The sequence below is a fragment of the Felis catus genome, chromosome E2, assembly GCF_018350175.1.
Source record: "Felis catus isolate Fca126 chromosome E2, F.catus_Fca126_mat1.0, whole genome shotgun sequence".
Classification (NCBI taxonomy): Eukaryota; Metazoa; Chordata; class Mammalia; order Carnivora; family Felidae; genus Felis; species Felis catus.
Window position 1 is genome coordinate 9,584,786 of NC_058382.1, and position 25,473 is coordinate 9,610,258.

At 61.5% G+C, this 25,473-nt stretch overlaps 1 protein-coding gene across 4 annotated transcripts in view; it reads right to left on the bottom strand.

Annotated features, from left to right (window-relative positions):
* BICRA (BRD4 interacting chromatin remodeling complex associated protein) overlaps positions 1-25,473 on the bottom strand; it is a 79,724-nt gene that overhangs the window by 4,192 nt on the left and 50,059 nt on the right. Inside the window, exons 2-10 of one of the 4 annotated variants that reach the window (XM_023245881.2) lie at positions 19,837-19,937; positions 18,546-18,591; positions 18,414-18,456; positions 16,485-16,550; positions 12,523-14,469; positions 11,772-11,948; positions 742-1,374; positions 408-588; positions 18-127 (exon numbers count right to left, since the gene is read on the bottom strand). In XM_023245881.2, coding sequence (XP_023101649.2) covers positions 18-127; positions 408-588; positions 742-1,374; positions 11,772-11,948; positions 12,523-14,469; positions 16,485-16,550; positions 18,414-18,456; positions 18,546-18,586 — 3,198 coding nt within the window. In that variant the 5' untranslated portion in view covers positions 18,587-18,591; positions 19,837-19,937. Of the gene's footprint in view, positions 1-17; positions 128-407; positions 589-741; positions 1,375-11,771; positions 11,949-12,522; positions 16,317-16,484; positions 16,551-18,413; positions 18,457-18,545; positions 18,592-19,836; positions 19,938-25,473 lie in introns of those variants that run through there. The other 3 variants (XM_045045563.1, XM_045045562.1, XM_045045564.1) reach the window with 3 other exon arrangements.

The following is a 25,473-nucleotide window of genomic DNA, read 5'->3' on the forward strand; positions in this document are numbered from 1 at the left end:
CTCTGGTGGCCCCTTACCTGCAGCCCAGAAGACTTCCCCGGCCCAGCCGCGGCGGCCTTGGCCACGCTCAGGGTCGGGAGGTTGCTGGCAAAAGCTTTGCTCTCGGCAGGAAGCAGAGGAGGGAGGCCTGGGGGTGGGGGTGGGGGCAGACCGGGCTCAGGGGTCACTGGCACAAAGGCCCCTCCACGTTGTGACCCCCAAGCCCGTGCCCACTTTCCTCTGGTTCTAGCCCTGAACTGAGTGCCCCCTCGGATCGGGGGAGACAGCCCTTCCTCCTGCACCTTCCCTGTCCCGGGTGACCCCTTGGTTCACGCACCCACAGCTCTGCCCCGGCCCGCACCCCCCCCCTGCCCACCCGCCTTCAGCCCCCCCCCCGTTTCTCCTGCGTGGGGCTACCTCTCCCCTACCTGTGGTGGCCATGGGTGCCGGGGCAGGGGGATGGCTGGGGGCGGTGGGGGTCCCGGATGGGGCCTGCCCACTGACCAGCACCGAGGCGGTGGGGCTGGCGAGGGGCCCCAGGCTGGCGGAGGTCTGCGGGGCGGCGGGGGCCCCCCCGGCCTTGTTCTGGAGAATGATTCCGGACGGCACCTGAGGACAGGGGACAGGTGGTTGAGGGGTAGGTGGCACCTAGGGGTGGCGGCGGCCGGGCGCCAGGGCTGGGGAGGGTCTCCCCGTCAAGACTGTGCGGGGAGGCCAGGGCTCGCGGGGTGGGCGGCGGGGCTGGTCCCTGCCTCCGATTACCTGGTGAAATCTCTCGAGCAGAGCCTTCGGCTGGGGCAGCGCCGGGAAGGGGGTGGTCACCATCTGGAAGGTCCGAGGAGGCGGTGGGGGGGGCGCTGCGGGCTCAGGGACCAGGTGGAGGGCCGGAGGGGGCGTGGGGGACTTGTGGGGCCCCTGGCCGGGCGGGAACTGCAGCTGGAAGTCAGGCGGTGTCGGGGCCTGCAGCCTGGCGGACGCGTCCGTGGAGGCCACGACAGAGGGGGCCGAGGCGGGCGGGAGGTGGGGAGCCGGGGGCAGCGGCCCCTCCGGGGGCTGGGAGGGGGGGCGCAGCGGGGGCTGGGGGGGGCCTGGGGCCGTGGGGGCCGGGGTGCCGGCCGGTGGCGGGACCCCCAGCTGGTTCTGGATGACAAAGATGCCGGGCAGAGTCGGGGGCGCCTGGGGCGGGGGGCAAGGGTGCAGGGTGGGCTCTGAGGGCGGGCGGGACAAGCTCTGGGGCTGGGAGGGCGGGCGGGAGTGGGGGCGGGAGGGCGGGCGGGACGGGGGCCTGGCGGGATGTGGGGAGGGCAGGTGGGGGCTGTCTCCCAGAGGGGCCTGGTGAGGTAGTGACGGGGACGAGGAGGGGCCTGGGCCCTTGAGTGGAGCCGCTGCCGGGATCTGGGCAGGGGGAGGGAGGGAGAGGGGAGGGGGCGGGGGTCAGAACCAACCTTGGCTCCCGCTGCCCCAGTGCGCTGGGCACCCCAGCCGCCCCCACCAAACGACCTCCTCCTGAGCCACCCCTTGTCTCGAGGGAAAGGACTCGGCACGGCTTCTCCTTCCCGCCCCTCGTTTCGAACAGCCCGCTCCACCCGCCTACGGGTCCCCCGACCCCACCCCTCCACCTGCCCCCACCCCACTTCGGTCCCTTTTCCTCTGATCTCACCCCCTCCCTGGAGGTCCCCTCCCCCCTCCCCCCACACGCGGGTGAGCTCTGCAGGGTTCGGGGGCAGCAGCGGAGAAAGCAATGGTGACGGCGGGCGGGCGGCGGGGGCACCACACCAGCTGCCCAGCGGGGAGGCAGGGGGGCCAGGGAGCGCGAGCAGAGCAGCAAAGGGGAAGGAGGCGGCCGGACAGGGGCGGCATCCCAGCCGCCGCCAGCCCCGAGGGGCCTGGCCGTCCGGCTGAGCCGGGAACACAGACACCAGCACCGATACGGGGGGCTGGGGGCCCCAGAGCGCCCAGGACGAGGGTGGCAACTGAGGGTCAGGGCCAGGTCCCTCTGGACGCCGGCCCAGAGCCGTGGTCCCTCTAAGTGTCCGCGACCTCTGCCCCCGTGTGCCTGTGTCGCCGTGGCTGCGGGCCCGCCCGGGGGGCCACGTGCGCGTGTGCCTGTGTGTTTGTGTCTCTCAGACGGGCACACGCGGTCCGGGCGCGCGGGTCTGTTACACGTACACGGTGACCTGGCCTAAAACACACCTCCGACTGAGCGCCTCTGCGCTGTCCCCTTCCCCCCCCCCCCCCCCGCCACCCGGAATCACGACCCCGGCAGCCCCCGTCTAACCCGTGAGCACCAGCTGTGTGCCCGCCCCCGGGCTGGCCCCCTTCTGCTGTCACGGGGTCCACACCCCGGGGACAGCCCACACTGACGTATGCACAGACGGCCACCTGCAACCACTTACGCGTGGTCCCTCCACGGGCCTGAAAGCAGAGAAGACACTGAAACCACTTCACGCGGGGGGAAACGGAGGTCAGGGAGCCGAGACGGGCTGGTCCCGAGTCCCCCTGCCTCACCCCCGCCCCGTGACTTCCCAGTTGATGGGGAAGGATTCGGGCTCAGAGGGCTCAGGGGACTTCCCGAGGCCACCCGTGCTACCAGGCTCCAAAGCCGGGGCTCTCTGCCTTGAGCCCCCAACGTGGGCCGACTCATGATGTCAAGGCTCCAACGCCCTGGACCCTTCCGAGGCTGGCCCTGAAGAACGTCTCGCCGTTCAAACCGAAAGCCCCCCCACCCCAAACCAATCAATCCACACCTCCCCGAAGGCTTGCGACCTCTAAGGAGAGATCCGAGAGGCCCTCGGCTCTCACACGGGGCCGGTGAGGTTGTCGCCCGGGTGGGCCCCCTGGCCTGGGGACTTTGAAAGGGTCATGACTTTGACCTGGTACGCCGCCCTCTAGGAATCTGGGACGGGAACCATTCAGGCACTTGCTGAATGGTTGGGGGAGTATTTACAACGGAGAACCGGGGAAAACAACCCACGTGGCCAGAGCAGGTTCGAGAAGCCCAAGTAAGTGAGGCGGGAAGCTGAGCGAGGTGGCCAGACGACGGCCGGCAAGCTGAGGGAATTAAGGAGAGGAACATATTACCTGACCGCTGGACAACTGGCTACATAAATTATGCACCATGGACAATGGTTCTGTCTCAATGCTCAATTTGCTGCATTTGGTAACCGGGCGGCGGTCAAGTCAGAGAACACTCTTGTTCTCGAAGGCTGAGGCATTAAGGAGGAAAAGAGAATGTCTGCGACTGAGACGCATATGCTTCAGCATAAAAACGGATACACCTCGAGAGAACGGAGGATAAAGAGAACATAGCACGCTGCCGACGGGTACATCGGGGCGGCAGCCAAGCTTCCGAGGTGGCCCCCACCGATGCCCACCTCCCTCCTCATTATTCGGTCTCCTCCCACCCTGGGTCTCGTCCCGGGGTTAGTCTCTGGGACCAATAGATTTGGCGGAGATGGGCATATACCATTTCCAAGATGCAGTTCTAGAAAAGACCGCAGCTTTCGTCCCGGGACTCTCTGGTGGATCATTTACTTTGGGGGAAGCAAACCTTGGAGTGGGTTTTGAGGTGCCCCTTGGAGAGGGCTGTGTGGGGAGAAGCTGAGGCCATCTGCCAGGGGGGCGTGAGCGCGCCCCCCTTGGAAGCATAGTCTCCCGCCCCGACAAACCTTCAGATAACGGCAGCCCTAACTGACCTCCTCATGAGAGGCCGTGAGCCAGCAGATTCCAGCTAAGCTGCTTCCAGATTCCCAGTCCTCACGAACTATGCGAGGTAAGTTAATGCTTATTGGTTAAAGCTGCTCAGTGTGGGGGGCCAATTTGTTACGCAGCAACAGATAACTAATACATCCTGTTACAGAGCAAAGAGCACCCATGGGTTCTCTACAGTTCCTAGAACGTTGCTGTATGTTTCAAATCCTTTTTCAACATTTAAAAATAACAATTAAAATATCGCTTCTCGGCCTTTTGGCTAAGATCAAGTGTAAAAATAACAAAAAAAACTCGTCCCCTACTCATTAAAAATACAGACAAATACAGGGGCGCCTGGGTGGCTCAGTCGGTTGAGCGTCGGACTTCGGCTCAGGTCATGATCTCGCGTGATCTCACGTGATCTCGCGTGAGTTCGGGCCCCGCGTCGGGCTCTGTGCCGACAGCTCAGAGCCTGGAGCCTGCCTCGGATTCCGTGTCTCTCTCTCTCTCTCTCTGCTTCTCCCCTGCTTGTACTCTGTCTCTTTCCCTCTCAAAAATAAACATTAAAAATGAAAAAAATATATGTATACAGACAAACACAGCACCCCCCCCCCACTCCCCAACCAAGTCAAAAAAACCAAATGATAACACGGGGGGGAAACAGTTGCAATTCAGAGCATATGCCATCAGCCTCCAGAAATCACTAACAACCAGTGAGAACGAGGGGCAAAGGGCATGATCAGACAGTGCACAGAAAAGGAAACACAGAGGCTCATCTATTTCGAGAGATGCTCAACCTCGCTTGTAACCAGAGAAATGCACACCAAAAGCGCCCTGTGGACCCATTTTCACCTCCATCCCTGCGGAAGAATACGGAGGAACACTGTCCAGCTGCACCAAGGGATCCAGGAAACTCTCCGCCCGCCGCCAAGACGGGCCTAGAATGTGCTACCTTCTGGGCGGTCGGAGACGGAGGAGAAACGTAAAGCCACCCGTAACCCCGGCCGCACACGCGCGGAACAGGGAAGTCTATAGGCCAAATAAGGAATTGTGGTTTCCTGCAGGGGCCGGTGGGTTGGGAAGGTAGGCCTGGGGTGGGGCTTTAAAACACTAAGAACTGCTTTTGGATGATTGGGCCACGTGCACAGAACGCCTAACGCTAAAAATTAGAAATGTTTTATTTATTTTTTAGTTTGTTTTTTGAGAGAGTGAGGGGCACAGCGAGCAGGGGAGGGGCAGAGAGAGAGGGAGACACAGAATCGGAAGCAGGCTCCAGGCTCCGAGCCATCAGCGCAGAGCCCGACGAGGGGCTCGAACTCACGCAAACCGTGAGATTGTGACCTGAGCCGAAATCAAGAATCAAGACGCGAAACCGACGGAGCCACCCAGTCGCCCCCGAATTAAAAAATGTCTGAAATGGGTTGGGGGAGAAGACCGGGCTGAAAGAAAACGTTACGACACCCCCCCCCCCCAAATGTTACCGGCGGCCCCTGCACGGACTTATCTTCCTTCTTCGTTCTTTTCCGTGTTTTAAGAAGTTCTCGAAATCGGCACGAAAGGAGTCTTCCGGTCATGTTTCAAAAAACTACCACACGAGGGGACCGTTCGCCAGGAGAGCCCCACTGCCCAGATGCAGACGGCATTCGTGCCGAATTCGGAACATCCCGCGGCCTGGCCAGGAGCCACCGGAGGAGGCTTCACGGGCAAAAGCCCACGAAGGCACAATTGCTTCAACGCCTTCCATAAAATGCCTGGGAAGCGCATCCACTCTCTGATCTCGAGGTTCCATTTCTAGAAACGTACCCTGCAGGCATTTTCACACCACCGTGCAAAGCCTGGGTACCGGTGTATTTATAGAAGCGCTGTTTGCCCAGGAAGCCACCTTCCCTATTCTCTCCAACAGGGAACCACGTCAATAAATAACGAAACTACGGGGCACTGCAGCCCACGGGCCGACGGGGCCAGCCTGGCCTATCATTCCGTATATAGCCCACAAGCTAAGAAGAGGCTTGTTGTGTGTGTGTGTTTTTTTTTTGTTTTTTACATTTTTAGATGGTGGCATAGAAGTCAGGAGGAGAATATTTTGTGACTGGTGACGATAATAGGAAATTCAAAGTTCAGTGTCCATAAATAAAGTTTTATTGCAACACGGCCGCGCTCACTCGTTTCCGTGCGCTCTGGGGCCGCGACAGAGAGCGCAAGGCCCCAAATGGTTACTACTGGCCCTTTACGGGGCGTCCGCCCGGGGCATTTCACCTTGTGGCATTTTCAACACGCCCGACCCCGTTTGAGCGTTTTAACGCGTATGAACTTACTCCTCACCACAACCCTGTGACGCAGATGCTCTTATCATCACCCTTGTCTTACAGGGAAGGAAGCTGAGGCACAGAGAAGTCAGTCACCTGGCTAGGGTCGCAGCCTTGTAAGGGGCAGGGTGGGGTTTCCAGAGTCCCCACGCCTGATGACTGCCCCACGGCTGTTCTCCTGGACGGTGGTTTTCAAACCACACCCAGTGCCTGTTGGTTAATGGTTGTGACCAGCCCGGTCATTTTAGTGGGGTTGTGACCAGCATTTAAAAAGAAACTGATGAGGGGCGCCTGGGTGGCTTGGTCGGTTAAGCGGCCGACTTCGGCTCAGGTCACGATCTCACGGTCCGTGAGTTCGAGCCCCGCATCGGGCTCTGGGCCGACAGCTCAGAGCCTGGAGCCTGTTTCGGATTCTGTGTCTCCCTCTCTCTGACCCTCCCCCGTTCATGTTCTGTCTCTCTCTGTCTCAAAAATAAATAAAACGTTAAAAAAAAAAATTTAAAAAGAACGGAGGAGGGGCACCTGGCTGGCTCACTCAGGAGAGCGTGTGGCTCTTGATCTCGGGGCTGTGAGTTTGAGCCCCAAGTTGGGTGCAGAGATTACTTAAAAATACAATCTTTAGGGGGCGCCTCGGTGGCTCAGTCGGTTGAGTGTCTGACTCTTGGTTTCGGCTCAGGTCACGATCTCGCGGTCCGTGAGTTCGAGCCCCGCGTTGGGCTCTGTGCTGACAGCTCGGAGCCTGGGGCCTGCTTCGGATTCTCTCTCTCTCTCTCTCTCTCTCTCTCTCTCTCTCTCGGCCTCTCCCCTGCTCATGTTCTGTCTCTCTCTCCCTCTCGAAGATAAAGAAACATTAAAAAAAATAAATAAAAGTCTGCAAGTCAGGGGTCCGAGAGGTATCGCCGAACGGGCAAAGCAAGATACAGAACAGGACGGGGCGCTTCTGTGTGTAAACGCAAAGGGAAAGTAGGTGCCCACCTTGCACGCACACGGGCTCTCGCATCTCCCTGGGTCCAAGTTCACACAACGAGGGATGCTGGCCAAGTGCACAGGGGCGGTTCCCAGCCCAGGTGATTCGGTTCCCCAAGCGACACACGGCAACCCCTGCAGATCTCCATGGTTGTCCCAACTGGAGAAGGGGTGTTCTTGGCAACAAGGAGGCGGAGGCCGGGGACGTTACCCCACGCGCCACAGTGCACGGGACGGCCCCCCACGATGAAGAACGACCCAGCCTCAAATGTCTGCGGTGCCTGCCCTATGACGCCACAAGATGGCACTCTACAAAGAAACTGCCGGGGGGGGGGGGGGGGGTGTCTATATGCGGAAAGGGCCAGAAATCCCACGAAAAGGAAGAGTTGCTGAAATTAACCATATACCCTTTTTTCTTTGTAAGCTGTATTTTTTTTTTAAGTTTATTTTGAGAGAGAGAGAGCGAGAGAGAGAGAGAGAGAGAGAGCGAGCAGGGGAGAGGCAGAGAGAGGGAGACACAGAACCCGAAACAGGCTCCGGGCTCCGAGCTGTCAGCACAGAGCCCGACGCGGGGCTCGAACTCACGGCCCGCGAGATCGCGACCCGCGCCGAAGCCGGATGCCCAGCCGACGGAGCCACCCAGGCGCCCCAAACTGCATTTTTTCAACCACACGCGAGTAACGCTTGTTGAATAACGGCGACAAGGGTGGTGGCTTTTTTTTTTTTTTTTTTCCCAGAGCCCGCTATAAACAATACACGGGAGGCTTTGCGCTCCCTGAGCGGGATGGTCAGCGTTCCCCCCCCCCCCCCGAAGATACAGCCCCCTCAAGGGACAGTTTCAAGAGCCGGGGTATCGACGACAAAATCAATCCCCTCACCCGGACGTCCCTGCGGAAGGCTGGCCACGAAGCAGGTGCCCGGGGGACGGGGGCCGCACGAAAGAACCACCTGACGGCAGCCTTCCAGCCTGGGGGCGGGCCTGGCACACGAGCGTGCACGCGTATCGCAAGTCGGGACCCGGCTGACGTTTCTGTGTTGCCTTCATGCTTCAGTCCGTCCGCTCGCCCGCCTGTCCGCTCCCCGAATGCCTGCTCCGTGCCGAGCGCCCGTGAGGCCGGTGGCCTCATGCCCACCGACGCGGAGCAGTCGACGAGGAGCACCACCTCGGAGCCCCCGACGCGAAGCAGAGCCGCGATTCACGCTCGGCTCTGGCTTCCTGCATCCCTCGGGCGTTTCTGGCAACAAACCGTCAGGGTTCGAATCCAGGCCCTACCAGCTGGGGAACCGCGGGCAAGCGACTGACTGCCTCGCCCTGTGCCTCTGCTTCCTCACCTGTAAAATGGGGGATAATAACACCGCCTACCCGAGGGAGGTTTCAAGGAGATAAGGCTTGTAAAGCGTCCGGAACAGCACGCAGAAGCGCGGGAAAACCTTGGTGTGCGAGCGTAATTCGTCCCGGAAACATGCTTGTAATCCAAAGCACTCGTAGAGCAGAGTGAATTTCAAGAACCACAGGCTCAGTTGGGATCGTGGGGCGTGCGGCGTCCCCTACGACCCGGGCTGCGAGACCTCGCTCGCCTAGCAAGTTACAATTTATTAGACATGCCCGCTAACACAAGGGCCTGCGAGGGACGCTCCCAGGACAAGTTAGTCACAATCCAAGGTCTCACCGTAAGAGAAATGGTATCGTTCACGAAGTTATTCCCATAATGCCCTCCTCCTTGTGCCTCTGATCCCGAAGCGAGCTCCACACCGTCCCCTGAACCTGTCTACTTGCCTCCACCATCACTGTGACCACCCCTTGGAAGCACTGTCCTTGTCCTTGTCCCATGAGGATCTCTGGACCTCCATTCACGTGGCCCGCCAAACCACTCTCCAGTGGAAGCCAGAAGGATCACTGAAAATCGTATAATCAGACAAGGCCATGGCCCCGTGACTGCCAGGGCCCAACTCATTGGCCCACGAGGCACCGCCGAACTCTCCGACCCTATCTCGCTCCACCCCTCACCCCCCCCACTCCAGCCTACTTTCCATTCCTTGGCATCCCAAGTTGGCCCTGGCCTCAGGGCCTTTGCACATGCTATTTCCCCACAACTTCTCCTTCTTCGGGCCTCAGCTCAAATACTTCCTCCCCCCAGAGGCTGTTCCTGCTCACTTAGCCTAGAGCAGGACCCTCGCCGGCCTCCTCACGGGCAGCCCGTTGCCTTCAATGCTTTCATCTAGCAGGCTGTGTCACCTGCGGCTGAACTGCGCCTCCTCCCGGAACGTTCTCTCCCTTTGAGTCCACTGGGGCGTACTCGGCACAGAGCCAGCACCGGCGGGGCTGTTTCGTACGTGTGTTTCGTTTCTTCAATAAATGATTTCCTCCGTTGGCTTATTCAATACAGGCTCACTGAGGGTCGGCTGTGTGCCTGGCACTGTTCTGGCCACTGGGGATACGGCAAAGAGACAACGCACAAAACTCTCTGCCCTCGTGGAGTTTACAGTATGGCCAGAACCGTGTAAACAAGGACACTAGACAGTCGGTCACACGGCCGGAAGTGCTACGGAGAAACACGAACCAGGCAAGGGCCAGGGCGGGCTGGGCTGCGGAGGGAGCGGGCTATGGCTTGAGACCATGTGGCTGGGGAAGGTCGTGAGGAGTAAGGAGGGTGACCAAACGCGTCCTGGTTTGCCCGGGACGGTCTCAGTTTTAAAATGACGAAGTCCTGGGGCGCCTGGGTGGCTCCGTCGGTTGAGCGTCCAGTTTCGGCTCAGGTCGTAATCTCGCGGCTCGTGAGTTCGAGCCCCGCGTCGGGCTCTGTGCTGACGGCTCGGAGCCCGGAGCCTGCTTCGGATTCTGTGTCTCCCTCTCTCTCTCTGCCCCTGCCCTGCTTGCACTCTGTCTCTCTCTGTCTCTCTCTGTCTCTCTGTCTCTGTCTCTCTCTCAAAAATAAACATTAAAAATAAAGTAAAATAAGATAAAACAAAATAAAAAAGTCCTGCCTTCTAAGAACGTCCTCGGTACTAGGTAAACTGGAATGACTGCTCACGGCAAGTGTGTGCCGTGGCACCCACAGCGCTCGGAGGAGAGCCTCCGAACCCCTTGGAACGGCGGACCATGGAAGCTGCTTGCTGGAAGGCCTGTGTCTGGCCCGCTCCAGAAGCACTGCTCGCAGCGTGAGTTGCTCCCACGCCGGGCGCCTCCTGGCCTTTTGTCCCCTCCCCCCCTTCTGCTTCTCCTCTCGATGCAGACATGGCCGGATCCCACCCACCTTGGTCTCGTGTCCTCCTAGACCGTGACTCTGGACCGGATCCCGCTCTCCCCCAACGGGGACAATAAAAAAAAAAAAAAAAAGATAAATGGCGGACACCTACCGCCTGCTTACTCTGGGCTAAGCCTATGGTAGCTCGTTTACTCCTAACAGACCCGTGAGCACCTATGGTTCCCATTTTGCGCAAGAGGAAACCGAGGCTCAGCGGGTACAGGGCTTTGCTCTGGGTCAGCACAAGGCCGGCCACCTATTAAGCGCCCTCGTTCCCCAAACAGCTGTTTCAGGAAGGAAGAAACTGGTTGCTGAAGGTCACGGGGCAAGCAGCAGAACCTGAGAGTGAAATCGTGGTGGTCTAAGGCCAAAGGCCACGATGCTTTCTGCCACCCTCACCTTGCTGACGTTATCTCCTCCTCCTCCCCTTGCCTATGCTCGCCGACCTAGCCACGAGTCCTTCTTGAGCGAGTACAACATCGGCGCCAGAAAACCACTCCCACGTGCTGATGGCTCGCGTTGAGGCAAAGGCCAACGTTCCTCATATGTAAAGAGTTGCTACAAACCAACAAGAAAATGGCCAGGAACCCAAATTTTCACTGGCAAGGGGTACGAGCAGGCGATTCGACGGGAAGCACAAACAGCTCTACGTCTACGAACACCTGCCCGGTCTCGTGGTCAGAAACGCAAACCGAAACAAGGCGAGAAGCTGCCTTTCACCCGGCAGGCGGGCCAAGTTCAATACGCTGCTGAGGCCGTGCAGAAACGGGCACAGACGACATACCGCTGTTAAAGGGTGCCCCGACTGATACTCCACAGAGGGCGATCTGGCGCCACCCCGTCACAACCACAGACGCCTGGGACAGACCCGGCGCTTTCCTGTTTTGAGAACCCGCCCCGCAAAGGGACGTACAGACGGTGATGCTTTGCCGCTCGGTTCCTCACAGCCAAAGGCTGGAAAGGACCTAGCTGCTCAGCAACAAGGACCAGTTAAACAAATGCCAGCCCGTCGGCACGGCGGAGAACGGCGCGGTCCGCGAAAGAATGAAGCAACGTCTCCGAGATGAGTCCCTGAACGAGAGAAGGTGCAACACCGCAATGCGGAGTGTGCTCTTGCTTTTTTTGTACGAAGTGGGAAGAAAAGAATCCAGGCGCCGCCTTGCCTGTCCACGCGTGGACAAGGATGCCCAGCACCGCCCCGGGGAGGCAGGGCGGGAATCCGTGGCTCAGGAGAAAGGGCTTTTCAAACTACATCTCCGGTTATCTTTTGAGATGCGAACCCCCTGACCGTGTTACTCCTCCGGAGGCGAAAATGGTCACTGTAGGAAAGATGCCTGCCGTGTGCACCCCGTGTCCCTGCCTACGGTGTGGGCTCCCCCAGGCCTGGCTCTGGTCCTAGGAGTCCACGGCTGCCAGGAGACCATCAGGAAAGATCTGGGGAGCGAAGGGACACCTTTCCCAAGCCAGCGAGACACAGAGGCAGGCAGGGCAGCCAGAGCGAGGGGGAGGGGGGGAGCAGGAAGGAGGGGTTTGCAGGGGCAAGGCTCGGTCTGAGCTGGGGCGGAGGCTGCTGGGGTTCATCTACCTGGGGGGCCGGCGCCGGGGAAGCCTGGCTGTCGGGGGCCTGAGGGCCGAGGCCAGCTCCTTTGGCGGTGGGGGTGGTCGGGGCTGGGTCTTGGGCGGGAGGCGGGGCGCTGACTATGACCGAGGCGGGCACGGAGAGGTGGGGGCCGTCTGCGGAGAGGGGCTGCTGGCTCCTCTCCTGAAATGGGCAGCCCGCACAGGGTCAGAAGGTCACCCCACGGCCCCCGCAGCCTCCCCACCCCAAGATCCCGGCCTCCCCAACGTCCCAGAGCAGGGGGTGGTGGGGACCGGGCGCAGGGGCACCGAGAGGCCGGGGCGGCTCGGACCCCGGGGTCCGGGCACCAGGGGGCCTGCTACCCCAGCAAGTTCGTTTCGCTCAGGTCCCGTCAGTCCTCCGGCTCCACCTCGCCCGCGGCCTCCCGCCCCATCTGTCTGTCTGCCCATCTGTCTGTCTGTGTCTTGCCCGGCTCTCTCTGATTCTCATCCCCTCCAGCAGGAGAGCAGACAGTCAGCCTGTCCGCCAGTCAGTCCCCCTCCTCGTCTTTCCCCCTCCTCGTCCCCGAGGGGACAGCCCGCATCACCGGGAGCAGGGAGTGCCGCTCTGAGACGCCCTCCCAAGCCCACCAGACGCCCCCCACCCCCAGTCGCTGCCTCCCCCCCCCCCCCCCCCGCACACACACACCTTGAGCTCCAGCTCCCGGCCCCTCCCCGCAGCACACACCCCCTGTCCGCACCCCTCCCCGGCCACTTACCTGCGGCAGGAACATCTGCAGGGAGTCCTGAGTGAGGATGGCCGCGGTGGCGGCAGAGGGTGGCTGTCCCAGGACGATCTTCTCTGGGCTGGACGCCAGGCCTGGGCTGGGCTGGGGGGTGGTGGCCTGAGGCGGGGCGGCGGCCTGAGGGGCGGGGGCCTGGGGGGGGGGCTGCTGCGCCGGTGGCTGCTGGAGGCCCAAAGGCAGTGGTGTGCTGGCGGCCGGTGGCGCCTGGGGGGCCGTCTGCACCGCGAGGACGGGCGCGGCCTCCCCGGTGGCGGCCGGGGGGGCCGGCTGCACCAGCCCGTCGGGGGCGTTGAGCATGGCCACGGCGCTGGGAGGCAGGGTGACCCCCTGGAGGACGGTGGTGGCCGCGGGGCCCGTGGGCGCCGGCTGGCTCTGCGTGGGCAGGCTGCCCGCGGCCAGCGACACGGGCATCTGGAAGAGCGCCGGCTGGCCCACCTGGATGGGGGCGGCCGAGAGGATGTGGGCGGCGCTGTGGGCCCCCGAGTGGGGGGCCAGCACGGGGCCCAGGCTCAGCGGGCCCGCCAGGTTCTGGTTGGTGAGGATGGGGTTTGCGATGAGCTGTCCGCCCGCGTGGGGGGCCGCGGCCGCCAGGATCTGCCCGCCGACGTTGGTGGGCAGGGCCGACAGCGTCTGGGGCAGCTGGACGGCGGGCGCCCCCGGCAGCAGGAACTGGTTCTGGCCCGGCAGCATGTGCTGGGCGGGGATGACGATGCTGCTGCCCTGATTCAAGAGGTGGACGCTCATGGGCTTGCTCAGGGCCCCGGGCGGCTGAGGCGGGGCGGCCCCCGTCGTGGTGGCCGGAGGCTGCTTGAAGACGTTGGCCTGCAGGGCCGGCGCCGGGAAGCCCGACAGCACCACGTTCTGGCCGGCCTTGCCCGCTGCCATGAAAGTCAGGTTCTGGGGGGCCTTGGGCGGCTGCGGGAGGCCCCCCGCCTCGCCCTGGATGGTGAGCGTGGCGCCCGCGGGGGCAAACGGCTTGGGGGTGAGCTGGTAGAGCTTGGGGGGCAGCACGCCGGCGGGCTTGGGCTGGATGGGCGTGGGCGTGCGATGCAGGATCACGTTGGGCGCCGGGACCAGCGGCGACGTGCCGAGGCCGGGGGCCGCCGAGGGCGCCCCGCCGGCCGCTGCGGGGGCGGCCCCGGCCCCTCCGAACACCGAGTTCCCGTTGAGCGTGGTGGCCACGGCGGTGGGGAGGTTCTTCTGAATGACCAGGCCCGCCCCCTGGGGCGAGACGCCGGCCGACGCCAGGGTCACCGGCTCCGAGGGGCCGGCCGCCGAGGCCAGGTAGCCGCTGACGGGCACTTGCTTGGCCAGGAGCTGGGAGGTGGGCGGGTTGAGTGCCATGACCGGCTGGCCCACCACCTGGATGGGCGCCAGGCCGAGCGTGGCCGCCGCGGCGCCCCCAGGGCTGCCGTTGGGCAGGCCCTGGAGGCCCGGGATGGGCTGGAGGGTCACATTGCCCAGGCCCACGGGCTGCAGGAAGGGCTGGACGCTCAGCGCTTTGTTGACCACGTCCTGGGGCGGCACCAGGGCCTGGTGGGTCAGCACGGCGGGGGGGGCCTGCAGCCCCAGCAGGTCGGTGCCCCCCGGGAACAGGGCCTGGGGCCCAGCGGCCACGGCCGCGGCCCCTCCGGCCCCCGCCGGGCCCGCCCCGCCGTCCGCGGGCTGCAGGGTGGGCAGCTGGAAGGGGCCCAGGTCCAGCTCGGCCTCGGCCTCGAGGGTCTGCTCAGTGATGTTGGCCTCTTGGAGGCTCTGCTGGAGGATGTCGCAGGGCTGGTCGGCGCCCCCTCCGCCCCCGCCGCCGCCCCCCGCAGCAGGCGAGCCCAGGATGGCATCTTCCAGGAAGTCTAGGTCCACGCTGGGGGCCGGCTGCGTGGGCTCCGGGCTCAAGTGGTTGCCAGAAGCTTCTTGCACGTGGAGCTGGAGGCCGGGCGAGGTGGGAAGGGAAGAACAGAGGTTAACAAGGGGCTGGCGCGGGGCAGGGCTGACGCACAGGGCACCGGGTGCCGGCGCGGCCAGAGAGAACGCTTCACCTGGACGTGGCCGCCACCTACGTTCGAATCCCAGCCTCCGCCGGGCTCTGCCGTGCAACCCGGGGCTTGCTTTCTCCGGCCTCGCTCTCCCCATCTGCACGCGTCAGCGGAACGGAATGAAAACTCTTCTCGAAGGAGCCATAAAGGCCCATAAAACCTCTACGTGCAGCTCCCACGCTCAGAAGCGCCCCGAAGGCCGCCAACGCCCTCCTAACCCTTTTGGTAGCAAACCCTGACCAAAAGGGATTACGGCGCTCTCGGGGAGAGCCACAATTTGCCCACGTGACGTGACCCTTCCGGAGGCGGACCGTGGAGAGGGGAGCGAGCGTGTCACGTGACGTCCCGCAGCCCTTTCCCGGAAGCCCTGAGAGGACCCGGAGTTCTGAAACACGCCCGGCCCCCAAAGCTTCCGGATCGAAGACCGGGGTTGTGTTCGTTAGGGACAGCGGCAGCTACCGTCGGGGGCCTTACTCTGGGCCGGCCGTGCTGAGTCGGACGCATCTTCAGCGCCTTCCACGCTGTCCCGGATTGCGATCCAGGCACGTACGATCGAGACACGCACGGATATTTGAGCAAATGTGGCAGAGGCGAGAGTTGCGCGCCCCCACCCTCCTTTCCCAGACGGAGAGAGGGGACTGCTTGGCAGGATGTGGCTCCCGATCAGCCCCCAGCCCAGACCCGGACGGTTCTGAGTTCTTAACCACTTAAATGGCCACAACCAAACCTGCCTCCTAGGACGGTCATGACCTTCACGGACATCACACGCAGGGGGCTTGAAGCCGGACCAGGGGCTTCACGGGTGTGAAAAAAGGATGATACGGGGCACCTGGGTGGCTCAGTCGGTTGAGCGTCCGACGCTTGATTGCGACTCAGGTCAGGAGCTCATGGTTCGTGAGACTGAGCTCCGTGTCTGGCTCTGGGCTAACAGCACGGAGCCTGCTTGGGGTTCTCTCCCTCTCTCTCTGTCCCTCCCCTACTCTCTAGATAGATGATAGATAGATAGATAGATAGATAGATAAAAGAAACTTAAAAAGAATGGCAACATGACTAATCACAAAGTCAGAATCCAGGCTCGTCACTGTTCCTGGGTCTATAAAGGGTCAAATAAAGGTTTATTGGTCAGGTTCTAGATTAATCATTTATATTATGAAAGATAAATGATTCAGAACATATTATCACAGCTGTCGTGAGCACTAAGTAAAAATGACCGGAAAGGGCTGGGTAGCATACAGTAAGTGTTAATAAATGACAGTTAGGACAAGAGGGAGGAGGGAGAAGACAGGAGGAGGAGGGGGAGGGATGAGGCGAAGGGGGGGTGGGAAGGGGGGAGGAAGGGAGAAGCAGCAGAAGAGGAAGAAGAGGGAAGGTCAAGTGGCATGGTCAGGCACACAGTAGGTGCTTAATTAACGTCCACTGCGCTCCCCACTCTGGGCTGTGCCTGGCACCCCTGCCCCCATTTTCCAGATGGAGACTGAGGTCTGCGTCAGTCGACCCCCCTTCCCCGGGGGGACACCCAACCACGGCTAAGCAGGGACAGGCCCCCAGGCCCCCACACTGTCTGCTCCCTAGACGAGTGTCCCCTGGTGAACCCCAGAGCTGGCCTCTGCCTCAACTCCCCAGAACCGCTCTGTCCCAACTGACCCGAGGCCCCAAAGCCAGCGACCCGGGACCCTCCCCTTCTTCCCGAGGAGCCGGTGGGCAGAGCCAGGGCCACCCCACCCGGTCTCACCTCCACCCCCTGTGGCCCCCCCACCCTCCTCCAGGCAAAGCGCCTCAGGGGTGAACGTGACCCCCTTCCCTCTTGCCGTTAGGGCCTCCCTCCCGCCGGCCGCCTCCAGGGTCACCACGGGCCGTGACTCAGAGCCCGCCCCCCGCCCCCCACCGAACCCCTGAGTCACTTACCCCAGGACCTTCATAGAAGGCACTTTGGGCCTCCCCGGGGTTATCCAGGAGGTCGTCACCATCCAACTGCAACAAGACCCGCCCCCACCCCAGGTCAAGGTCAGCTGGGCAGCGGGCTGGCCCTGCTCTAGAACAAAAACCAATTTGAAGTCACAGCGGACCAGGGGACAAAGACGGCACCTGGGGCGTCAGCATCGCGGGACGCTCTGCCTCCAGAAAAGAGGCCCCAAAGAAAGGGGCTTGGCGGCGTGTTCAAAACCCAAGGTGTCCCCGGCACGGAGTCCGAGGCTCTCCCGACGCGCCTGCCTTGAACTCTAGACTCCTGCCTCCGTGCCTCTGCCCAAGCTGAGCCCCGCCTTCAGCCTTCATCCCAGCACATCCTTCGGGACCTGACGGACCCGCCACCTTCTCCCAACAACCACCCGTCTCTCCTTACTAAGTCACTCCTTTCTCTACGCGGCCCAAGTGCCCGGCGTGCCCCCCACCCCCCCACCATCTGGGCACCTAGCGCCCATGCCCAGCCTGACTCCGGGAGGGCAGGGACCTGATTCCCAAGGCGCATCTCTGAAACAGCACCTGACGTCCACGGAAGGGCCCACGGAATGTGCGTCCACGGCTGAGCCTCCCCAGTCTCTTTCCACGTGGATGTCTCTCCAGAACCCCGGGCGCCCAGCACTGCCAACGAGGGGCCCCCCTGCGCTCGTGGAATCTGCCCCCCTGAACCCCCAGTCTCAGAAGACACAACCCACTCAAATCTAGGAGGCATTCGCACACTCTCCTCCTCAACAACTCCTCCACCAGCGGGTCTAGTTGGCTCTGCCTTCCAGATGGACGCCCAAAGCCAGCGCCCGGAGCCCCCCCCTTTAGTGCCCGCCCCACGGCCCCGGCCGCCATCGTCCCGCCGTCCTCGCTGCCACACCACAGTTGTCTGACGCTTCTCCTTCCAAGAGGTGGCCCTACGTTCCCCTCCCTGTGATCGCGGGCCGGCTCAGTGACTCACTTCTCATGAATACAGAGTGACTTCAGTGGTGAGATCATAAGAGGCACTGAGCTTCCTCCTGGCCCTGGCCCTGGGGTCACTCACTGTGGGGGAAGCCAGAGTGACATGTCCTGAGGACACTCAAGCTGTCCCTACAGGGAGGCCTATGCAGAAACACGTCATCGTGGAAGCCCGTCCTCCAGCCCCGGACAAGCCTTCGGATGACAGCGGCCCCGGCCGACATCCTGACTGCAACCTCAGGACAGACGCCCCCGCGCCAGGGGCACCCAGCGAAGCGGCTGCCCAAGTCCCGACCCTCAGGAGCCGCGACAGCGCTAACAAACTTTAAGTCACTAAGCGTCGGGATAATTTGTTACACAGCCCCAGACGACCGATACGACTCCTCATGGCTCAGCCCGCTTCTACTTCCTGCTTTGCTCCAGGCCCCGCGTGACCTGTGACTTTTGTCCGCTCCAGTGTCCCCCCCCCCCACCAGTTTCCCCTTCAGTCCGGCCCCACCAGCCTTCTTTCTGTTCACTGACCGTAGCATGTTTTCCTGCATTTTTCTGCCTGCCCTTCTGCCCAGAGCAGCATGGGTGCCTCCCTCTGATCTTCCACTTTGGCCTTCAATGTCACCTCCCCGCCCACACTGAAGAAGCCCCCGCCCCCTCCCCCCCCCCACTTTGTTTGAAACTATTTTGTTGTGCAAGTGACATTCTTATTTTTATCCTGCTCTGCAGGGTGCGGTCGGTGACTGCTTTGTTTCCGAGGAAATGTGTACGGTGTGAGGGCAGGGATTTGCCACCTCCTCTGCTCTGGCCATGACCCCGGGGACTCAGCTCACAGAAGGCGCGAGGCGGAGGTCTACTGAATCCGGGGCACAGGTCTCTCAGCCCCCCAGTTCCACAGCCCCCTACCCCGGGGAGGCCCCTCCCTGCCCCAGCACTCACCTTCTCGGATCCATGTAAGAAGTCATTGAGGGCCTGAGGGTCGCTGAAAGACAGAAGAGGAGAGACACTGAGGAGGTGAAGGGGGGGAGGCGGGGGGGGGGGCAGGGAGGGCAGGAGGAGGCCGTTACTCACCAAATCACGTCTAGTAAGCACCTCCCATCCTCATCATCCATCGCCACTGCACGGGGTGGGGCGGGAAGAGGGCAGGGGACACAAGGTTAGACGTCTGTGCGGCACGCCAGGACCCTCCCTTCAAGGACAGTTCCCTGGGCCCAACGTCCGTGGAAGGTCAGGGTGTCTGTTCCCTGGAGTCTACAGGTGTGGGTGGGGGCGGGGAGAGCCTTCCAGGAGCCCCCCACCCCGCCCGGAGACAGCTGCCTTTTCCTCCTCCCCGACCTCTTGCCCGACATCTGATGCCCCCGATGAGGACACTGACCGAGACTACGTGAGCCCTGATCGCATGTGGATCTGCGCTGAGGCCTTCACGCACACATAACCCTTTCAATCCTCACGGTACCCCACAAGGGGGGAGGTCCTGCCATCCCCACGTCGCAGACCTCCCCTGGGGACGTGGAGACCGTCATCCATTTCCCAGCCAACAGGGGGCAGAGCCAGGCCTTGAACGCAGGGTCCGGCCCGGAGCAGGGTGTGGCTGGGGGGGGGGTGGGAGTCTGCCCTATGCGGGAACAGTCCCGAACCTCACCAAGGATGCGGTGACTGTCGTGGGTTCCCCTCCCCGCGACACACAGACACATACAAAACCTCACGTGCGCCCCCAGCTGGTTAGAGCCCCTCCCCCGTGACAGCGTTCTGTGACCGCCACCCCCAACCATCACCCCAACTCCCAGGATCCCCCAAGCACTCCAGGGGCATAAAGAGTCTCGGGAAGGGGCTTCTCATAGTTGGCTCGGGGCCTGCGAAGCCAGCAGGCACAGGCTCCCCCCAACACACAGCAATGACTGGCCGCGGGGACCGTCCCTGGAGGTCCTTCCCCGGCTCTCGCTGCCTTTCGCAGCGGTGACATGTTCTGTCCGGCTCCACATCCCAGCCCCACCAACACTTCCTTCTTCCTGTGGCCGGCGAGCCCTGCCCTCCCCAACCAGCCCAGGGCAGGGGCTGGGGCGGGGAGTGGGGGGAAGCCCAGCCAGGGGACAGAAGGGCAGGACCTGCAAAGCATCTGGAGAAAAGGGGAAAGTGGGGAGAAGATCCCCACCTGCAGCTGGCAGGGAGGCAGGGGGATGGTCCAAATGACCCGGGGGGCAGGGGGGGCGGGGGCGGTCCAAGGCCGGAGAGGGAGGGGCTAAGCCAGGCTCCGCCAGGAAGGAACGGTTCCTTCTCCGCCCAGGGGTCAAGGTGGGCCCAGGGAGGTGGAATCAGGGACACACGCCCCTCGGGGCACGAACCGGGACCCTCGGCCGGTTACCTGCGCTACAAACGAATCATGAAGGGAAGGAGGGGGTGTCCACTCCAGGTCTATGCGGGGCCCCCGGCTGGGGACTTGGGGAGTGTCCTTTCGGGGGCCAGCTGTGGAGAGAGAACGAGAGGGAGGCTGTGAGAGAGAAAGCCAGGGACAAGGAGGGAGCCGCAGTGAGGAAGGAAGGGGTCAAACACAAGTTTAACAGCACGAGAGCCAACACCGGACGTTATCGTGCACGAGACGCGCGCACGGAGCGCGATGGCTGGCCACACGGTGTCACCTGAGCTGGGCACGAAGCTGGCACTTACGCGACATAATTCACTGAGGCTTCGACCTGATCAAACAGTCGATTCTCGTTATCCGAGGCGCCTCCGTTCTGCACGGCCGCCTCGGGGACCCGGGGCGACACTCGGTGCTCGGCCGGGGGCGGGGGGGAGGGCGTTTTTAACAGCAAAACCGCCAATAAGAAGCAGGAAGGATGTAAACGGGGTGGCGCTAAGCATCGTGAGAGGTGAAATGAGAAGTCAAAGTGTTGCCTCGTCCAGCCTCAGCGGGAACAGGTGCTTTGGGCCACTCAAGCGTTTTCACGCGTCCCCAAGTGACCAGGGCAGCGCATCGGTATCGATCTGTGGGTTACACGTGTCGGCAGATACGGGATCACGAATAACGAGGATCGACTGGACTGGACCGGAACGGCCGCGGGGAGGGGAGGGTGTCTGCTCTACCCACACGAACCCATTTCACCTTTTCTTTGTTTCTTAATGTTTTTATAAAAAACCTTTAAAAAATGTTAAAGATTAAAAAAAAATTTTTTTTTAAATCCCTCTTTATTTTCGAAAGAGAGAGAGAGAGACAGAGGGCAAGCGGGGGAGGAGCAGAGAGAGAGGGAGGCACAAAATCCGAAGCGGGCTCCAGGCTCCGAGCTGTCGGCACACAGCCCGACGCGGGGCTCGAACCCACGAACCGTGAGATCGTGACCGGAGCCGAAGTCGGACGCTTCACCGACCGAGCCACCCAGGCGCCCCCGGGATAGGCACTTTTATTAGCCCCATTCCACAGAGGGGGAAAGTGAGGCTCAGGCCCGTGGTCTCTACTCCCAGGAGCCCTCAAGTGGTAAGGGGCCAGGCCGGGGCCTGAGTCAAGGCCGGCTAAGAGTCCCCGCTCTTAGCCACCTATCCCGCGGATGGCCGTCCCTCTCGTCAGGCTGTTTTCCTTTCAAAATCTGAAGCAACTATGGCAAAAATGTCAGGAGAAGAAGAAGCTGCCAACAGCCTGTTATCATTTCATGAATGCTTGGAATAGTTCAGATCCGAAACAGCGATAAAGGGAGGGGCGGGGAGGGGGGAGAAGAGTGGTTACACCCGGCCCTGGGGAAGACCTAGGAAGCAATCCGTCACAAGACCCAGGAACGTGGGATCCTGGGATCCGTGTCCCACCTAGATGCACCGCCTTGGCCTGGCGGTGTTCACAAGCACCCAGCTTCCCACTGGTTCCTTCCCTCCTCCCAGCCTGGAGGTTCAGGTGTGGTCCCAGCTCCGCAAACCTCGGGCCAGCAGAACCACGCCCGGGAGCGCGAGTTTCCTGAACGGGACTCTCCAGACGGGGGGTCCGGGGGTGCATGTCCAGCGGGAGGCTCCTGACGTCTCGCCGAAAAAAATGTTCAAGTTTCCTTATTGATTTCGAGAGAGAGCGAGCGAGCAGGGGAGGGAGGAGCAGAGAGGGCTGCGGGGGGTGGGGGTGGTGGGGGGGTGGTGGTGGAGAGTCTGAAGCAGGTTCCACGCCGTCAGCGCAGAGCCCAAGACGGGGCTCGATCCCAGATCCCGGGAACAGCGAGATCGCGACCTGAGCCAAAACCGAGAGCCGGACGGTTTAACCCACTGAGCCACCCAGACGCCCCAGGAGAATGTTTTCATCCGTGCGTCTTTATTCCGATGGTCACAGCAGAGAAAGGAACGGCGGGGGTGGGTGGGGGGACTTTTCGGCGAGAGGAAAACGTTCTGCGTTGGGGGATGCCAGTGAAGGTGCCGGTGAAGTGAGGGTTTAAAACGTAACGGCTCGGATCTGCGCGTGTGTGCCCAAAACGTGTACATTTTACCTTGAGACGCTATAAAAGGGAAGGGAAGGGAAGGGAGGGGAGGGGAGGGGAGGGGAGGGGAGGGGAGGGGAGGGGAGGGGAGGGAAGGGAAGGGAAGGGAAGGAAAGGAATCAACACCAGTAGTGGTAGCGGGGCGGGGGAGAGGCCAGACAGGTGTGGCAGGACGGGTGGGAGCTGGTAAGGCTTCGGGTGCCGGTCCTGTGATCAGCTCTGCACCTCCGCCTCCCCCGTCTCCCATCGGCCGGAAGCCAAGAGACGCGGTGTGAAATGACAGATCCCCGCTCCGCCGTGCGTGGGCTGGGCGACACCGGGCAGGTGACCTCACCTCTCTGTGCCTCGAGGTGTTCCTGGGCCCAAAGCGTATAATCACAGTCCCTGTGTCTCCTCTGCTGGCGGAGAGCCTCTGAGGACAGGGCCTGGGCTGTGGTGCGCACACAGCAGGCACTGGGATCGATACTGCCCTTGCTGTCGCTGTTTTGTGAGCCCTGCCAAACGCGGCCGGCTGATGAGGAAAGGTCGGCCCTGACCCGGCCTCCTGTCCCCCATGGTCTCACACTGATGCCCAGGACCTTCCCTGGATCTAGAAGCCCGGGTTCCCGCCCAGCCTGTGTGTCCCGCGACCAGTTACTCACCCCCCCCACCCCCCGTGCCTCAGTTTCCCCACCAGGCCGAGGGGGCTAACGGCACGTCCCCCGCCACGGGATCGTTATGCACGAACGCCTTCAGTCCTCACGTGTGCCAGAGTGTTTCGCAAGCATTCAACTGCCGCTGTGGACATGACCCGGGGTGGCAACCCCTCAAAGCTTTCCGGCCAGTCAGGTTGGGGAAAAAAGTCCCCCTGGCTCCAGCTTCTCCACCAGGTGCCAGCTGCCGCGTGAGCACTGCGGGAGGAAGGCTGTATACGTCACCAGCTTCCGTGATGGGTCATACACACGCCCGGCACCACGCCTCCTCGCATCCTTCCAAGGCCAGCTTTACGCCCATTTCTCAGATGAGATAAACGAGGCCAAACGGAGTGGTTATGGAGAAGCCACGGCCATCACGGCCAAAGAAACGTGCCCACGCGGGGCTCACCAGGCACCCTGCAGCCCTTCACCCAAGCAGGCAGAAGGAGGCTTGAAGGACACAAACGAGGGGCGCTTGGGTGGCTCAGTCAGTTGAGCGTCCGACTTCGGCTCAGGTCACGAGCTCACGGTCTGTGGGTTCGAGCCCCGCGTCGGGCTCTGTGCCGACAGCTCGGAGCCCGGAGCCTGCTTCGGATTCTGCGTCTCCCTCTTTTTCTCTCTGCCCCTCCCCACGCTCGCACTCTGTCTCTTAATCAAAAACAAATAAGCATTAAAAAATAAATAAAAATTAAAAATGGGTAAGCTAGTCAATTGTATGTTATGTGTATTTTACCGTGGTTAAAAAAAAAAAAAGAATTAAAAAAAAACCCAGACAATTGGGGCACCTGGTGGCTTAGTTCATTAAGCGTCTGACTCTTGATTTGGGCTCAGGTCATGATCTCATGGTGTATGAGATCGAGCCTCACGTGGGGCTCTAAGCCGACAGCACGGAACCTGCTTGGGATTCTCTCTCTCCTCTCTGTCTCTCTCAGAATAAAACAACTTTTTTTTCTAAAAGGACAATGAGGACTATCGAAGATTTTTGAAAAAACCTTTTTTAATTTTAATTTCATTTTACAGAGAGAGTGAGTGAGTGGGGGAGAAGGGCAGAGAGGGAATCTTTTTTTTTTTTTTTTTTTTTTAATTTTTGAGAGACACAGCGTGAGTAGGGGAGGGGCAGAGAGAGAGGAGACACAGAATCCGAAGCAGGCTCCAGACTCCAAGCTGTCAGCGCAGGGCCCGATGCGGGGCTCGAACTCACAAACTGCAAGATCATGACCTGAGCCGAAGTCAGACGATTCACCGACTGAGCCACCCAGGCAGCCCGGGAAAGAGGGAGATTCTTAAGCAGGCTCCACACTCAGCACGGAGCCTGACACAGGGCTCGATCCCACGACCCTGAGATCACGACCCGAGCTGCAAGCAGGACTCGGACGCTTAGCGGACTGAGCCACCCAGGCGCCCCTAACGTTTCCTTTCGATCACATTTGCCGCTTGCCAGGCGCTCAACAGCCGCACGCAGCCGGTGGCCGCCGTCCCGGGGCAGCGCGGATCGAGGCCATTTCCATCGCGGGCAGGGCTGGTCTGGCCAGAGTGGTGGAAACCTGGAGACTGACCAGGTTGGCGGAAGAGCAGGGGGCCCACCTTTTGCCCTGGTCTCTACTTGGTGCACGCGTGACGTTTTCCGCGGTGAGAAACGTTTGCTGAAAACCATCCTTTAATCCCAAGTATCGCATGACTGTCTGTCTGATGGTTCACTGTGTTTTCTTGCCTGTGGGATGCCGGTGCCCGCACGGGGGGGGCTCGGTAAATATTCGCGGACGGAATCAATGACCGTGCGGAACGAGAGAAGACAAACCCATTCATTCGTTCAGAGCGGCCTGGTACAAAGGGCACCCCTGAAGCCCTGTGCATCCAGCACGGGGATACCCTCATCGCGGGATACCCTAAGGAGCAAAAAGGCAGACCCGATCCTTGACCCTGGGACGCGTGTCCAGCGGTGGCATTGAATCCTCCCCCCGTCTCAACAACAAGCATACTCAAAAGCTTTTAAAAAAGTGACGGGGGGTGGGGGGGCCACAATTAATGCACAAAGTTGCCAACCCAAAGTCGTCCACACAGGAATGGATGCCCCGCGTTCCCTCAGAGCAGATGCTTTAAGAGCCACCGCGTGGCTCTGCCCGAGTCCCACGACAAAGGGGGCACACGGAGCCACAGCCGACCCACGAGAGGCGCCGCCCCACACACTCAGCCGAGGCCGAGCGCCTCCCCAGCATCAGGTCTCCTGCTAACCGCATATCCACGGGACCCTCCGGGTCACCGGGAAGGCAGGAAGAATAATGCTGCCGTGCGGGTCACCAGCTCAGGAAACCGGGACCCGAGAGGGGTCAGGACACCGGCCGCCCCCAACCGCAAGTCCGGGGGCCCGAACTCGAACTCAGACCCCGTGATCCTGGAGCCCTCATTCTTCGCCACCCGCGCGCTATAAAAAGCACGAAAAGCCAGGAGCTCAAGAGAGCAGCTCCAGGGAGCAGCCGTGACGCAACAATGTCAGAGCGTCCTTCCAGAAAATCGTGGGAATGCCTCCCGCGCGCGGGTAACGCAAGCCGAGTTCTGCACTGTCATCTGCACTTGAGCGCGGCACAAGCCAGACGGCCCAGCAGGACCCGGAATTGAAAGCCTCCGCGGAGCTCCAGAAAACGGGGCGGATTCTCACCTCCCAGGGTGAACGTCAGTACCCGCCCCGCCCGCCCCGCCCGGGATAGTGACAGGTAACAAAAGTGAAAGCGGACAGAATTGTATCCTTTGCCACAGGAAGGAGAGAAGCCGGTGCAGCAAAGCCTCCCGCTGGCAATGGCGTTTTGCAAACACCACTTCCCCAACCCTCCCTCCGCCTTACTCACAGAAGCCCTGATGCTGTTCAGAGTAACACTTGCCAGCTCC